The sequence below is a fragment of the Amblyomma maculatum genome, chromosome 9 (assembly GCF_055883805.1).
Source record: "Amblyomma maculatum isolate TAMU_Amacu chromosome 9, ASM5588380v1, whole genome shotgun sequence".
Lineage (NCBI taxonomy): Eukaryota > Metazoa > Arthropoda > Arachnida > Ixodida > Ixodidae > Amblyomma > Amblyomma maculatum.
Genome location: NC_139352.1, coordinates 4,970,269 through 4,986,815, shown reverse-complemented (window position 1 = coordinate 4,986,815; position 16,547 = coordinate 4,970,269). Strand labels below are relative to the sequence as shown.

General features: G+C 43.9%; 1 protein-coding gene across 1 annotated transcript; it reads right to left on the bottom strand.

The window, feature by feature from the left end:
* Nucleotides 1-1,294: 1,294 nt before the first annotated feature.
* Nucleotides 1,295-15,137, bottom strand: LOC146178137 (mitochondrial ribonuclease P protein 1 homolog). The gene is made up of 5 exons (XM_084577965.1): nucleotides 14,187-15,137; nucleotides 12,559-12,901; nucleotides 6,483-6,582; nucleotides 4,516-4,698; nucleotides 1,295-1,343 (listed from the first exon to the last, which is right to left on the bottom strand). Exons 1-5 carry the CDS (start codon nucleotides 14,820-14,822, stop codon nucleotides 1,316-1,318), a joined length of 1,290 nt encoding a protein of 429 aa, XP_084434091.1. The 5' UTR covers nucleotides 14,823-15,137; the 3' UTR covers nucleotides 1,295-1,315.
* Nucleotides 15,138-16,547: the final 1,410 nt, after the last annotated feature.

Below are 16,547 nucleotides of genomic sequence, written 5' to 3'. Positions count from 1 at the left end.
TTGCAATGTGAGTGCGAGAAATTATTTTCAGTGTTTTCAATTCATGAAGGTAAAATATCTGAAGAGCATAGTTTACTGTCTTGAAACCGTTAATTGGGGCTGAGCATACCACACAGATCAGACACTTTCAGTAATACAAACATGATCCACATTGCAAAACATGAGATAAATACACCACATTTACTCTATTGTGACTTGTACCTATTTCTCAAGGTCTGAACAAAATAAAATGTTGTGGTGTAGCTCTGGTTAACCCTAGTTGAATTGCGAAACGGTGGAAGCTTCTTTTGCCTGCTACATTATTCCCCTATCACGCCCTATCAGTGTAAGGTGCTACATTATTGGGGACACTTAATCTCATTCAGGGTTGGGCATGATGCGAGAGCATAAGCTACCAACCCACATAAAAAGTCACGCTTCAGCCAAGCCGTATGGACGTGCCTGCGTGTTGTAGGGGTAATGAGAATGCAAACGGTTCTGGTAGGCCGAGGCCCATTCTGATATCATCCTCCCATATGAAAGGAGCAACCCACGTTGGCAGCTCCTGCCCATGGCATAGGGGGCAACGTGAATTCAAATGTCATGGCAGGCTGATTTTTTTATAAGGAGACCGTAGCTACGCCTCTTCACGACGCAGCTGCGGCCACCCGAGGTCTTGAAAACCTACCGCAGTGAAGCTTTTGCTACAAAAGATGCAGTGACTTGATTGTATCGTGCACCAGATCTTCGTACTTTGATAAATAAGCGAATACTATTCACGCTTGGAACAACTAACGTTTATTACAACTGCTCTGATGTCACAAAGAATCAAACAGCGTCGTCACCTCAATCACCTTTCTGGATGACTTTGTTCACGTGCTAGACTTTTCTCCCTTGCCACCTGCATCTGCATTTCACACACAGGAACACCAGAGGGGCCACCCGGTGCCACTTGCGAGATCATCTTGGCTTAGAAGGTTGGCTTAGCTCAGTTCCATGCCCCAACAGGCATCGAAAACCTTGGCAACACCCCTAAAGATGTTTCGATAGCATCACAATGTATGCTAAGTGAACTTTGCAAAGCGCCAACACTGTTCTTTGGACGGCAGCATCGATGGCAGCTGTGCACTTGGTGGTTGAGGTGGACTCCAGATATACGATGACATTTTTTTTCAACTCTGTGAATTTCCACAACCAATCATTCCATATGTTTGCTCAAGTCCAGGCTGGCGCCTTGCTGATTTTACAAGTTACATCACATAATGTAAACTAGGATCATTTTACTCCATTACAGTAGAACACAAAATTCATGGCATTTCCTGGTTCTGCATATGATTTATTCGAGTTTAAATTTCTTTAACACCCTGAAAAGGAAGAAAAAAATGCGTTAGTTAAAGATCACACAGCTATGATCAACAGGAATAAGGCAATCTTTTACATCGGGGGTTCTTTTTAGCCTCAGGGACACCACAGCGGTTTTAGAAAGGGGCTGAGAAATCCCATTGTAATTTGCCTTTTATCCTTCCCTGCATGACTTTCATGCACATGCTTGCTTCCTGAAGTATTAATCTGCAAATCTAATAACTGGCTATAAAAAGTTAAGCCATCTACTAAAAGTGATCAGCCTCAAAACAATGGAGATAAAATGAAGGGTGGGAGCTGAGGAGTGCATGAATCTTCAGGTGCTTGGGGAAGCTCAAAAAGTACTCCAAGAAAGGCTATTTGAGAACCCCTGTTTTGCTCTATGCTGCTGCACTGAGTAAACCACTTAGCTCCAAGAAGCCACTAGTAGGATGAAGGAACGCATATTTGTGCTACAGGACTGTCCACCACGTATGTGCGGATGCCAAAACATGGTCAAAATCTCGTGCTGCTGCTCTCCCAGGCGCACACAAGAGTCCAAGGAGCAGTGATATCCAGAGAGCACTTATTGGAGAGGTCTACACCTGTCATCTGGAAATAGTTTCTAATGTAAGCTGGGCTACCGAGCTTTGTTGGCAATGCCAACAATGGTGTTGAAGGACAACCACACCGATGTTGATGACGACGACTCACAAATGCGGAGATGAAGTTCACGTGAAACTGAGGGTGATGAGGAGCAATCACAGATGTGGATGATGTTCACGAAAAGTGCTCACACTAAATGTTTTGCAAAACTTTCCTCGGCCATGGAAAACCGTGCAATAACACCAATGTTTGGGCCAGTTGGTAATGATCCATATTAAAACCCATTCGCAGCACGAATAAAACAACGACAGGAAGAAAACGCACACGACAGGACGAATGCTGCACTCGAACTCGATGCCACAAGAACTCTGTACTTTGTGCTGCTAATTTTTTGTAGTCGCGAAACAGTCTAGCCGCTCCGCATGGATTGGCATCGGAGCAATTGGCAGCACAAAGTACAGAGTTCTTGTGGCATCGAGTTAGAGTGCAGCATTCATCCTGTCGTGTGTGTTTTCTTCCTGTCGTTGTTTTATTCGTGCTGCGAATGGGTTTTAATATGGATCATTACCAACTGGCCCAAACATCAGTGTTATTGCACAGTATTTCTTCTACACTGGGCTCTTTCCTTTCCCACCAAGCCAGGCAGAGCCCCATTGTCACATGTGTGAATTTAATCGCTGTGACCACCTGCCAGTGCCGGACTCTTTCTTTCTGCATCAAGCAAGGGGTGGTTCCTTTGGAAGTTTAAGCATTACTAGGTGTTGTGTCGCCGTCCCTGGGCCACGCAAGAAGATTGTGTAGAATACTCAAGTCCGAAGGTTGGCGCCAAGTTCGTCTGTATGAAGACTGGCTTCGTGTGCTTGTCCAGGAAGGAAAGGATCCATGCGGAGCGGCTAGACTGTTCCGCGACTACAAAAAATTGGCAGCACACAGTACAAAGTTCTTGTGGCATCGAGTTCGAGTGCAGCATTCGTCCTGTCGTTGTTTTATTCGTGCTGCGAATGGGTTTTAACATGGAAAACCATCTCATGAAGAGGTTGTTACCGTGACTGGTTTAAATTTTGTCAACAGTAGGCGCCTATAAAAAAACGCATCCTTGCTGCTGATACATTATTAACAATACTGGTAAAGGAGTGTGTTAAATGTCGCACCCGCATCAAGAATGCGTGCTCAGCAGTAACCTCGGAAAGCATGTGTGAGGGCCCTTGAATGGCTTCGACATTTCCAAGTGACACATTTTTTTAACGTAACTAATTAATAACAAACAAGATATAATGAAGCCCAAGATCTCTGACATCGGTGCCTTAAAAGTAGACCGAGGACAAATTGAAATTTTGACAAGGGCACAAGAACTAACACATCACAGGAGCAGCTGCTTGGGTTGCCTTGTGCAATCTTGACTTTCATAAAAGATGAATCAACTAGCCCAAATGAACATTCTAATAAAGCATGATATTTCTTCAAGCCTTGGCTCTTTTTTTGAGCATGCAAGCTATGCAACTGCACTTCTTCCACCTTGGTCCTCATCCTATTTACGAAATGAGCCAACTAGTCTGTATGTATAAGCTAGAAAGGGGCAAAAAAATGAAATGAAGGAGCTTCCAACCAAACAGTTGGGTTTCAAGCAAACTGTGATGCATCAGTAATTACACAGTCCTCAAGTGGTGGGAAAATGTTTGAGTGCAATTGTGTCACTAATACAGTTGAACCCCGCTACAACGAAACTGACGAGGCACGTGATAAATTTTCTTGAAGAGAAAATTTCATTGTGGCAAAATCAGCACAAAAAAAACTGTCAGATTGGACCATGCAGTGTAAAAACGTCATTTATTTACAGAGGAGTCAGTCAGCTACTGCTTTTTTTGCCAAGGCTGCCATGGTGCGAATTTCATACTCAATGAGCAATCAGTACATCGCAATGTGATAGTCATTGGCAATGATAAAAATGTGGATCACACCAATTGTGTTCCTCGCAGGCGGTGGTGCTACAAGATACAGATTGATTGCGGCTATGGCTCGGAAGAAAACGGCAGGTTACACCTACGCCTTATCACAATGCAGCAATCTTAATCGCCACAAAGTAATGACGGTCTTCATATGTCAGTGCATCAGCGTGACGGTCAACAGGCACACATATCAATTCTAGCGAAATTTTAGCAGAGCAAAGCAGTGCGGGACATACAGAAGTGCACAGATTGGTAACAATATGCTCATTTTATTGTTAAATACATATTTTAATCCCAGCTCGCATTGCAAGAATTTCGAAGAAGCAACAATGCGCTTTAAGAATGGTTCACTGTGGCGAGGAATTTGTTCCGTTCATTTCTACGGTGAGCTAACGGGGAATAGAAAATATTTCGATGAAGCAAAAATTTTGTTTAAGCGGCGTTCATTGTAGTGGTGTTCAACTATAAAGGCATCTTTTTCTATTGGACAAAAGTCAAAATAGACAGAAAAAGCCACAATATCCACTTTTGCTAAAGATAAATATTGTAAAAGAAAATTTCTCTTTAACTAGTGCTTGCTAGTTTCATCGATGGTGGTTATCCTGTCCAATTAGAAAAGAAAAAATAAGCAGCTACAAGTTACCTCTTCTTCTTCATCTCTTTGGTGGACCTGTACTGCGCCTCAGCTTCCAGCTCTTGCGGACTCTTCAACTTCCGCCGTGGAACACACTTGAAAGCTTTGTTCCAATCCTTGGTGGATTTCATGTCAAGGAGAATACGCGTGATGTGGTTCAGGGCAAGCGTCTTGGAAGATGACTGGCCCCATCTAGGAAAACCAATGCGTTTACAACACAACCTGCCACTGAAGGCATTGGTGAAAAATGGGCGGACAGAAGTGTGGGCTATACTTCGTTTCACAAGCATTGCACGACTGTGTTCCTACGTGCCTATCGCTGATGACGGCACAAAAGATTACGAGCACAGCCATGCAGTGCACACCACCCTCATTGGCCCAGATCGCTCTTAGCTTTCGTAGTGCTGCAAACAGCTTGTGAAACGGAGTATACCTAGTTAGCAGGCCACAGTTACAAAACAGTGCTTTGTGTCTGCTCCGTACTTTCACCAAAGTTGTCATTTGTGCAGTTTAGTGAGCACACAGTAGCAAGACCCAACGGTGGGACGAGCATGAAACTTCGCCAATTAGAAGTCTTGATACAGCAAAGTATGCTGCCTCAATAAAAGCTCCTTTGACAGCAAGTTCCAAATGCCCTCAGCTACATTTTGCACCAGCAATCCATGGAACGGGCTCACCTAAAACTGCTTCAAGCTCAATTGCCTCTGAACGCTCGGCATACCATTGAAAAGTGATCATCAGGAGAAAGCGGTTAGTTGGCAAAGCATAAAATACAGCGATTTTGGAAACAGTACACACTGATCAAAAAAGCAGCTCCCCATCTCTTCAGCTTGGGTACAGCCACCTTTTTCTGGGAATGACCATCAACATCACCAGCCTGACTGTACACACCCAGTGCAGGGCAAAGACCTCTCCTATAGACCTCCAATTAGCTATATCCAGTGCCAGCTTCTTCTACTAGAGCCCCTCAAAGTTCCTGATCTCATCCGCCCACCTAACTTTCTGCCTTCCCTTGGAATCCAGTCAGCTATACCACCTGCTATCTTGCTCTCGCACTACGTGCCTCATAGCAAGTCATTAGCGTGCATTTCCTTCTGGACCCATTCTGCTCTCTTCCTGTTCCTTGTTGTCACCTCTACTGTCTTCCCTTCCATAGCTCGCTGTGTTCATCTCAATTTAGTTCAAACCTTTTTAATTGGCTTCCACATTTTTGCCTCAGAGGCAAGTACCACTGATATGATACAGCTGTTATAGGTATCTCTTTCCTTTGAGGGATTGGAAGAGGTATTTCACTCTCGTTGTCGAGACCTGCGGTCACAACCTGCCCTGAGTAGACGTATTCCCTTACCACTACCAGCACCTCGCTACCTATCGCAAATTGCTGTTCCCTTCCTTAGCTATTGAACATTACTTTAGTAATTAGCATATTAACTTTCATACTCACCGTTCTGCTCTGCCTCTCCAGCTGGTTCATTGATTAAGCTCAGCAATTCGTCCCTCGAATTACCTGTCACAGCGATGGCGCCAGCAAATTGTGTATTACTAAATTACTAAGGTATACTCCATTAACCATTATACCCAGCTATTCCAATCCTGTCCATGGAGTGGACATATCCAAATGTGCATGCCTTAACTTGCACACATTTAGTTGCTCTAGAAACACAAGCAGCGGCACACCACTTGCCTGTTCTTAGCTGCCTGTTCCTCCTTTCGAATGTTTGAATACCAACAATTATTATTAATGGCGCGAGTTCGCCAATATTCCTTTTTCGATTACAGTTACTGATGCAATGCGAGGTGCTGTTTTAACCGAGGTGACATATCAGGAATGACAGGGTGGCAGCCACTTCCACCACGTGGTCACTTCCACATTTGGAGCTAGATGAAATGCATGTGTACCAAATATGGACATGTCCACGCAGTGGAGGCTTCCAGTACCAAGGCTGACGCAACTAAAATGGATCAAGCAAACTTACGCTAAGTACTCGTCCAGAGGAAGCCTTGCAAAGCTGATTCCTTCTCTCTTGGCTTTGGCCATGGACAGTGGCCTCTGAGATCCGAGGTCAACCATAGCACCTGCACCAAGATGGCACCCTCACGTTTGTAACATGCAGCACAATAGGTGAGCACGGAAGACGTGGTTGCAGCTAGCTTCATAAAGCAGCGCCTGGCCTGTGATGATGAAAGGTTGTACATGTGGTCGCCAACTGAAATGGTACACCTTTATGCAGTGGATGTCACTGCAAATTACACTGCTGTAAAGCACAACCAGCACTACAGTCACTGCTGGCCCATGACTGAACATCTAGCAACATTTCATATTTAGAACAAGGTGTGGGAAATTTAAATGTATTGGTCCATACTACGTCCTCACTATGCCTAGTGGCCACACAAATATGAATGCCATACCTGCAAGCTAGCTTGTGCACCAAGCCCAGTGACCCACAGTTCTGTGTGTGAAAGTTGTGAAAAACCAAATCTGAAGCAGTAGTGTACTAAAACGTTTTGTTGAGCTAGTTGGTCCATTATGATATGAAGAAATTCAGTGCAAATGGAGTAGCCCAACGAGGAAAGAAGAAGGGACTCTTTCCTGTCCCTTCTTCTTTTCACCTTTGGGCTACTCCATTTGCACTGAATTTCTTCATATCAGAAGCGGTAGTCACCGCAACGCGGTAGAATTCATTGCGCACGAGAGTAAAGCAGAGATGTGAGGTCAAGAAGTTTGCCGCTACAGGGAGACAACTGTGAGAGGCATCTTTTTGGCTGCTGATGCAATCCAGACAGCTGATGACGATGTAGCTGAGCTGCAATCACAGCTCCTGGTGTTTCGCTCGAGCAGCTAACTTTCAGTGCTGCAACAAGGAGCATTTCAAGTTAAGTAATTATGAATGAGCAACACAGCAGACTTGGGTATACATCGATACTTTTCTAGTCACCTTTCAGCTTTCATGACACTGTCAGTGTCACGCAGTGGTGGCGCAGAGGTAGAAGATCCGTCTCACATGCAAGAGGACCATGGCTCGAATCCCGGTGCCGCACGATTATCCACCGAATAAAAATTTAAAAAATTTGCATGACGACGGAGTTGACTAGACAGGTTTGGGCTGAGACCTGATGCCGGTGAACACCTCAGGAAATGCACTCCCTCACCAGAAAAGGATTTGGCCATCCTGGTGTAGTAATTGGCCGAAACCTCCCACGAATACTCCAATAAACCCGCGGCCCTCAGCCCCCACGGCTGCAGAGCAACTGACCACGGTGATGGTCAGACCTGTAATGCAGCAGACAGTGCTAAGAATGTCTGGCTTTATATAGGCCATCATTACAAACTGAGCCTGGCAACGTTTAACGCTGGAACTCTAGCTAGTGAGGCCAGTTTAGCAGTGCTCTTCGAGGAATAGCGGGCATGAAATGGGATATAGGGCCTAGTGGGCTAGGAGGCCAAATGAGGCATAACTGTACTGAAGGGCGGACATGCGGACATGTATTGTGTTATCGAGGTTTACCAGGGAGAATGAGAACTAGGAGTAAGGGGTTTCTTGTCAATACGCATATAGCTAGTAACACAGATGAATTCTATAGCCTTAATGAGAGGGTAGCAGGTATTGTAATTAAGCTTAATAGGCAGTATAAACTGAAGGTTGTACAGGCCTGCATGTAATCATGAGACCAGTGAATCAACAGCCTCCATGAAGATGTAAAATTTGAGAGTGTAAAAATGCAGTTTGCTGTACTGATGGGCAACTTCAATGCCTAGGTAGACAAGAAGCAGGCAGTGGCTTCAGGAATAGCAGAGGGGAGTTATTGGTTGTGTTCGCAGAGTGCAATAACTTAAGTATCATGAACACCTTCTTCAGTAAATCGAAGTGGATATCGAAAAATCACGAGGAGACTAAAAATGAAATTGACTTCATACTGTGTTCTAAGCTTAGCATTGTGCAGGATGTAGAGGTAATAGGAAGGGTGCGATGCAGTGACCACAGGATGGTAAGGTCTCGAGTTAGTCTAGACTTGAAGAGCAAACGAAGCAGATTAGTAAAGAAGAAGTTCATCAACAAAATATCGGTGAGATGAAAGGTAGAAGAATTCAGGATCTCGCTGCAGAATAGATATTCAGCTTTAACTGAGGAAGACGACCTTAGCGTAGAAGCAATAAATGATATCTTCAGAAATATCATTGCTGAGTGCATGATGGAAGTAGGTGGCAGTACAGTTAGAGGATACAGGTAAATTATCTAAGTAGACGAAAGATTTGATTAAGAAACACGAAAGTATGAAAGGCTCCATCCCAACAGACAGGATAGAACGGGCAGAGCTATCAAAAGCATTCAATAAGCATAAATTTGCTAACATAAGGAAGTATAACATGGAGAAAATCTAACATGTTCTAAAGAACGATGACAGCCTTAAAGCGGTAAAGAAAAAGTTAGGCATAGGCAAAAATCAGATATATGCACTAAGGGACAAGGCGGCCAATGTCATTGCTAATATGGACACAATAGTCAAAGTAGCCGAAGAATTCTATGGGCACCGTGCAGAAACCCAGGGGGCAGCACTCGTGGTGAACAGGCAGCACCACGAGTGGGCGCCGGAGGATTTTTGTAGTGGCCGGCATGGCCACCTGGGCAGGGCGCGCGCTTGAAAGAGGCGGCCGCGGGAATGCAATCGGGGTCTGCGCAGCGAAATGGTGGCAGTTTCGACCAGCATAAACAATGCGGAAGCCACACGGCACAAGTCGGAGAGACATGGATGAGCCCTGGCTGCTTCTGGGCGCTTATTTCTCAGCTGGAAATACGAAAAATGGAAGACGATCAAAGGAGAAGTGCGTACAGTTGGAAAAGGCGGAGAAAAAATCGAAAAGGGGCGGTGGGATACAAAAACACGGTAAAAATGTAGAAAAATACAAAAAAACATCTTGTGGCGAACACCCCTCCTCCCACGTGTGGTACAGCTTCACACAAAGCCAACCTCAAATGCTCGAAGCGGGAATGGCTGAGGAAAAACAAAAAAAGGGAAGCTGTGGGGAATTGAGCGGCGGAGCAGGATGGAACGAGTATGGGAGAAGAATAGGAATGAATGATGCTGGAGCTGAAGAGGAGCAAAAAGCCTAGAAAAAAAGTAAACAGTGCGAAAAGCCTGAAAACTCAAGAACGAGTACCGAAGTTTGACAATGCCGCAGGCACTTACATTATGTAGAAGACTTTTGAAAAGCTTTAGCTGTCTTTCTGGTGAAGCGGTTGCCACTTTTCTCAACGATAAATAAAAAGGATGGCACATTCACACTGATCGCTCTGTCCACGCGGTGTTCGCGCATGCGGTCACTGATACAGCGACACAGCTATGAGAATGGAAAACTCCATTACAGTATGGCACAACAAGAAACCTACGGTTTCCAATACACATGCATGCTTTCCTCTCAGTCAGGCGTGTAGGGATTGTAGCATGGCTACTTTTCTCGTTCATTGTAAGAATGAGAAAAGTAACTACCATTCCCGACTTGAATGGTAGTTTGTTTTGTTTTGTTTTTGTAACAATCCTTATTGCCTCTTAACCATACTTCCAAGTCCTCTGCCACAAAATTAAGCTAGGACAGGGAAAGGTAACAGGTGGCAGCCAGCCGCTTGATCACTTGTTTGGAGCAGGATGGTGTGTAATGAATGCAAAATCTGTTCAGAGCGTCCACGAATAAGTAAAAAAAAAAAAAAGTAACGTTTACCAATGTTACTATAATCTCGATTGAGCAGTATGGCATGAGAAAGAGTTCATCATTCGAGGTTCAGCAGCAGTAGACATCGAAATGTCATTAACACAACTAAATGAATAGTGTATAGAATGGCAGACGTGCTTTTTGAATCTCATCAACAGAGGAGGGCGAAGCAGGCAGTTGGTACTTCGATGTCAGATAGGGAAAGTATTTTTTTTCCACACATTTTCGTTTGGCTTGCATTACAAAAGCAATGAAAACAGGTGAAGAGCCGGCAAAAGGTGTATCGACACCTGACGAAGGCATACCCACCTCATATAAGACTGGTGCTCGTGCAAGCTATCGTAGACAGGGAAATATAGACCACAGGACAGTTAAATAAAAATTATGCAATGATCAACTGCATCCATGAGCATGGCCCACTAGGTGCGCACGGCGGTCCCAGTAGATGTGCATTCTATTTGTCAGGCATGCCAATTGGCACCATACAGGTAGTGCAGATACCCATGAGTTGTCTGCTTTCTTTTTTATTTTTTTAAGAGTTGAGAAAGACTGCTTACGCTGATGAAGGTAGTGTGTCCTCTTTTGGGAAAAATGCTTCGAGGAAAATCTGGACGCGGCAAATCTGGGCATGACTGCCAGCTCACTGCTCACTGGACAGCAGCGATCTAAACTTAGCATTGCTTTGCTTTGTAAAGCTTATTTGGGGACGTGAAAAATATTTTATCAGGCCAGTGAATATGTGTACAACCCAGCAACCTAGCAATCCAGCGACTGTAACCTAACAACTCATTTGTGACCACAGAATGGCGTGAATAGAAAGAACGAACAATGAATGCGACCCATGCATAGCAAACTCGCTGCATCTCCGCGGCGCGGTCGGGCGCACCGGCCACTACAAAAATCTCCTTCCTGCCATGAGGGGCGCTCGCATCGCGGCGTGAGTTACTCCTGCACAGTGCCCATACTGACCTATACAGTAGCCAACATAGTTAGGACAATAATGAGATGTCAGTAATGAAGAGCAACCACGCGTTCTGCCAATAACGAAGGACGAGGTTATAAATGGTTTAGAAGCTATGACCAGGGAGAAAGCAGTTAAGGAGAATCGGGTATAACTACACATTTTTTGAAGGACAGGAGGACATCGTGCAAAACTGGCCACCCTGTATACGCAATGCCTGGTGAGACATCGAAGGTGCCGGAATCATGGAAGAACACCAACATTATCTTAGTTCCAAAGGAAGGGGATGCTAAGGACTTGAAAACTCACAGACCAATCAGCTTACTATCTATGGACATACAAGGTATTTACTAAGGTAACTGCTAAAAGAAGCACACCAACCTTAAACTTGAATCAACCAAAGGATCAAGCTGGTTTTCGGAAGGGGCACTATTAATGATCATATCCATACTATTAACCTGGTGATAGAAAAATACTCGGAATATAACCAGAGTAGCATTTATTGCTTACGAAAAAGCATTTGACTCAGTCAAAACCTCAGCAGTCATGCAGGCACTGCAAAATCAGGGTGTCTTTTTGTCACCAACATTAAAACACATGCACATCCACCAAACAATGCTGTCCTTTCTTATCACTAGTTTCTTTTTTGTTCTCTTATTTACAACATTATTTTTACTGCCCTTCATGTTTACTGAATTTTGTGGAAAACATTTATATTTTTCTTTCTCGCATCTCCAGACGCCTTATTTGCTAGGCTCCTTTTGCCAACATTTCTTACTTTAGATTAATTTAGAATTTAATTTCTTTGCACTGTTTGATTTCATCAGTCAACTAATGGCCATGACATGTAAGAACTGTTGAGGTCATGTAAGATGCAAAAAGAAAAACAGCAGTATAATTGTGGATGTGTAGTTTTAATTCACTACTGCTTAAGCCAATCTCTCTAAGAGCTGAAATGACAATAAACAACATATCAGCATTTATATATTGCAGTCTTTCTCATGCCTCACACCACTAAATCACTTCTTGCATGACACAATCATCCGGTCAAAAACACTAAAATAATATGAAAGAATTCAATTTTAAAATATTTTGCAGTCATAGGCAAATACCATATGGTGATCCATACACAATATCTAGCTTAATATATGAAAGCACGAGAAAAATTTTGTATGTATACTCCTTTAACACTGCAGGCTTATTCCTGCAAACATCAGATAAACTGATTACTTGTTAAATCAATATGTCATTGTTAACTTGATCACTCTTCTGTGTCATTCCCTTCAGTAATATTCTCCAAGCAGTGACGGTACTTGAAATAAGCAAATAAATAAGAGAGCAATGTATGGCATAAAGCTGTTAAATAAATAAGGCGTTATCTTACCTACAATGTAGATGGCATCTTCACTATAACGCAGCGGTTGTCTGGCATCTGGAGTCAGGTACACCAACCTTTCCTTAGGGTACAGATCAAGGTAGCTCTTCTCAGTAGCAGTGATAAGGCAGCTTGGCTTGCCCAAGTGCGGCAAGACATTGTGCAGGTGTTGTTCGTACTGGCTGCCTTTTTTCACATTGCAGAACACCAGATTGAACGGATCTAAGTTTGCCCTGTTTGCGGCATACGCTTCTTGAAGCTGGTCCGCCGCATTAATCAGTTCACGCTTTGACATCTCGTGTTCATAGTCCAAGTCAAACACAAGAGTTTGCCCGAACATGGCAGCCCAGGCCTGCAAAGCCAAGAAGAAGAAATAACTCCCGTGTTATCACCGAGTTAGGAATCACTACCACTTTGCCATTACAGAGGAATTATTATGACGAGAGCCGTTAAAGGGTGCCCACCCTTAATCACCACAATAAGTTGTAGATGGCTTCGCTTGGCTAGCTTTAGGCTCAAGCGACTGACATCAAGCCAAGCCTAGAGAAAGAGAGAGAGAAAGAGCAGAGAAGAAAGTAGTGGGAAAGAAAAAGGCAAACATTACGATTCTCACAGCAATACTTTCAAGATACCTACACAGCCATTAAGCTGCTGCCATAAAGACGTCTCATTTAACTTGCCAAGACATGTTCCAGATACCACACCCGGGGCCTTTAAAGGTGTTACAAATGAAGTTGATGATGTAAAAAAAACAGTCGCACTTAATAGATTGCATTCAACAAAGTAGACCAAACTGAATTGCAATAGGTACATTCGTCAGATTCACTGCTGATTCACAACTTAACATAATATGGATTTCTTACTTCAGATTTCGGAGATAAAAAGATTGCAAATCAGGTCAGAAAGTTTTACAATCAAAGGGCATGAATGTAGCAGGTACATTAAAAATGTACTGAACTCAAGAGCAGCTTACAGCACAGCAGCTATCACATCTGTTCATGAATCCACTTAATGCGTGCTGGTGACAACTGCAACAAAAACTGAAGTTTGCTTTCGCACTTAGTCACAGATCATAAGTCAGGGCTCAGCCTGGGATGACTTTTATCACTCCCTCTTCATCCATTGAACAGAGACAATCAATATGACTAATGTGGCAGAGTATGTTGCCCCATACAGACCAGCCACTGCTGTTGACGTGTTCAGACTGTGCAAGCAGGTAACGTGACACAATAGCCTTCAATCACAATGCGACATGCTGCTCCTTCCACTCTCTCAATTCAAGCGATATTTCACAGTGTGACCAGTTGTGCACCTCTCCAACCTCCCCTACCCACCACCTATAGCCACCTAACACCCTCTTCGTTTCCCCTCTTCTCTGAAAGTGGCAAAGGAATCTCCTTGTCTCCACTTTGCCGCCTGCGAATTGGGGCTTAAAACAGACAGATTTTTTCCAACATGGGCGCACAAATGCTAACAAATTAAAAGTTAAGGTAATGATGCATCTCGCCAGCGGCAAAGCGTAGGGAATGAACAAATATTCAGTTTCTGTTAAGCAACTACAGCGTACAAAGCAACCTTTCTCACATAGCAGGACCCATTAAATCGACAGAAGGGGAGCATAGGACGTTACCGCGTACCTGTCTGTAGTTATAATAGTTGTGCATCGACTGGTCCCGGATGAACAGAAAAATGGTGTTCGAGATGCCATACTGGATGTGGTGAATGGAGCCGTCCTCGATGGCCTTCCTGCGCATCTCTTCTTTGGCCGCAAGCCGTTCTAGCCGGCGCTCCTCCTTTCGTCGTTTCGTGGCGAGAACGGTCATCTCGATCTTGAACAAGAAGCCGAAATACTTCGAGCGTCGCATAGGAGAGGTAAGTGTGAGTAGCTCGGCCATGTCCTTAACACTAAGCTTGGAAGGCACGCGCCCTACCGTGTCGCGACAACTGACGTATTCGAGCAGGATCAAGTGGATTTGGCCCCGCACCTCTTCACTCGTTATGAGTTCCTTAAAGTCATCCACGGTCATCTCAGTGGTGTGAACACCAGGAGACCGCTCGGCGGCGTCTGCATCTTTTTCGCTGCCACAGACCACCGGATTGGGAACGTCAGCTACGCCGGACAGCTGTCGGAAGACGGCCGGTGCCCGATTATTGACTTTGCACTGCAGCCGAAGGTAGCTTAGCGAACGTTTTCCACCGCTCGCGGCCACGGCATGTCGCGTAAATGCACACCGGATCAAAGGCACACACAACCTCGGAAGGAGTTTCGCCATGCTACTCAGTCCTTATAGGTCAAAGCTGCTCGCTCCCCTTCAAAAGTAGTTCCATGAACGCTTTTGATAGCGTGAGATCAGACTCGTCTCTGTAACTCGCACCGTCTTCCAAAAGCTGAAGAAACCTTCATCGCGGAACACAATCAGTGCGTAAATGACATCCGTCGATTGTAAAAAGAAAAAAAAACGTGAGTTGTTATAGTAACAATGCCCGGAGAAAACATTTAGTAGGTAAAGACATCATCACTTTTCAGTTGCACCTGCTACGCGCACATGGCACACATGTTTTGTTGATTCCGGCTTCGGCTTGGATTGAAACGTTAACAGATTGCGGAGGCGCCAAGGAGGCGCCACCTACCAAAGATCCACCTTGCTCGTGTTACTATTAGTATTGTAAATTATTTATAACCATAAGAGGAATATTTCTATCTTACACTTGTAATTCGCAATTTATGTTTTCAGCAGTTTCGATTCGGTTAGAAAGCTTGTTCTTCCGCTCCTGCGTACACGCATAAAAAAAAAAAAAAAAAATAGCGTTTAACGGTGCAGCTAGTTCAGCGTATATAGAATACCATCAGTATTCTAGTTCACTATATCTATAATGCAAGTTCCAAACGCCCTAGCCTGTAGAACGGTGGTTGGCCGAAGACATGGGGAATTTTCTTGGCGCAATGCAAGGGCAGCTTCTGCAAAAAATCGTCATGGCAAAAATTCCTTTCTCCCTATCGCTCACCTCTTTGACTTCCTCTACCCCTTCCTCGCTATCCCTTTATTTCCGCCGCCCCAGTTCAGGTGCTTCGGATATCAGATAGCAAATACCTGGGCTGGCAAACATTTTTTCCTTTCTTTTGTATATAAATAAAATAACCACTACAACAACAACAACAAAAGTTATTTTCGAAAAAAAGCCTAAGTATAGGGATCTAAATTTTCCAAAAATTTTAAAGGCTGAAGAAAAAAAAACAAGGAAAACAAACAAGCTTTTCTGCGCAAAAATTTGGAAACTTTTGCAGAATATCAGTTACTTATATTAATCAATATGTATAGCTCCATTGAGGCAGCGGTCTCTTTTCTCTTCCCGTGCATATATATGTTGCACTACTTTTACGTGGTTACATTAAGGAAGTGTAACCCAAATTGTTGATCACCTTGGTGGCTTGGTTTTGTTTGTGGGGTTTAACGCATAGAGTTCCTTACACTAACTAGAGGGAAAGCTGAGGGCGCTGCACTTCAGCCACCATGGGCGCGCTAAGAATCATGGGCCGGTGTGCTACTTGTTGCGGGACAGTCGGTTTTTCTCGAGTACGTGGAGTGGCGTTACTGCAATGTGTTTTTTTCGTTATCATCATCATCTGAAGCTGCGTACATAGACCGCGAAAGCCATAGTAGCGAAGGCGCAAAAGCAGACGTCGCCAATAAATGGTTTCTGTTTCCCGAAATGCCACTAAAAACTTCCTTAAGTGATGGCACAACGATAAATATTTTCAGTACATTTTTTATTTCAAAGTTTGCCTATTAAGTGCGAAATATTGGTATTTGTGCTGCTCAAAACTAAGCCAATAGGAGAAAGGGCCATCGCTTATATTGGATAAATCTCACACTGGCATTCTGTTTCTCTCTCTTTTTGCAATTTATAGTCACAATATTCAATCTTAGGACATTATTTACGGTAGGGCAACGTTTATCTTTGCATTAGTTTTGGCCAAAAGTTGTAGTTCTGCACTC

Bases quoted from the DNA above. Each gene is read 5' to 3' on its own strand.
- LOC146178137 (XM_084577965.1), bottom strand. From the start codon at position 14,822: ATGGCGAAACTCCTTCCGAGGTTGTGTGTGCCTTTGATCCGGTGTGCA. The intron at 6,583-12,558 runs GTAAGATAACGC...ATCTTGGTGCAG, and splicing joins AGATGCCATCTACATTGTAG to GTGCTATGGTTGACCTCGGA. The intron at 1,344-4,515 runs GTAACTTGTAGC...CTTCCTTTTCAG, and splicing joins AAAGAGATGAAGAAGAAGAG to GGTGTTAAAGAAATTTAAAC.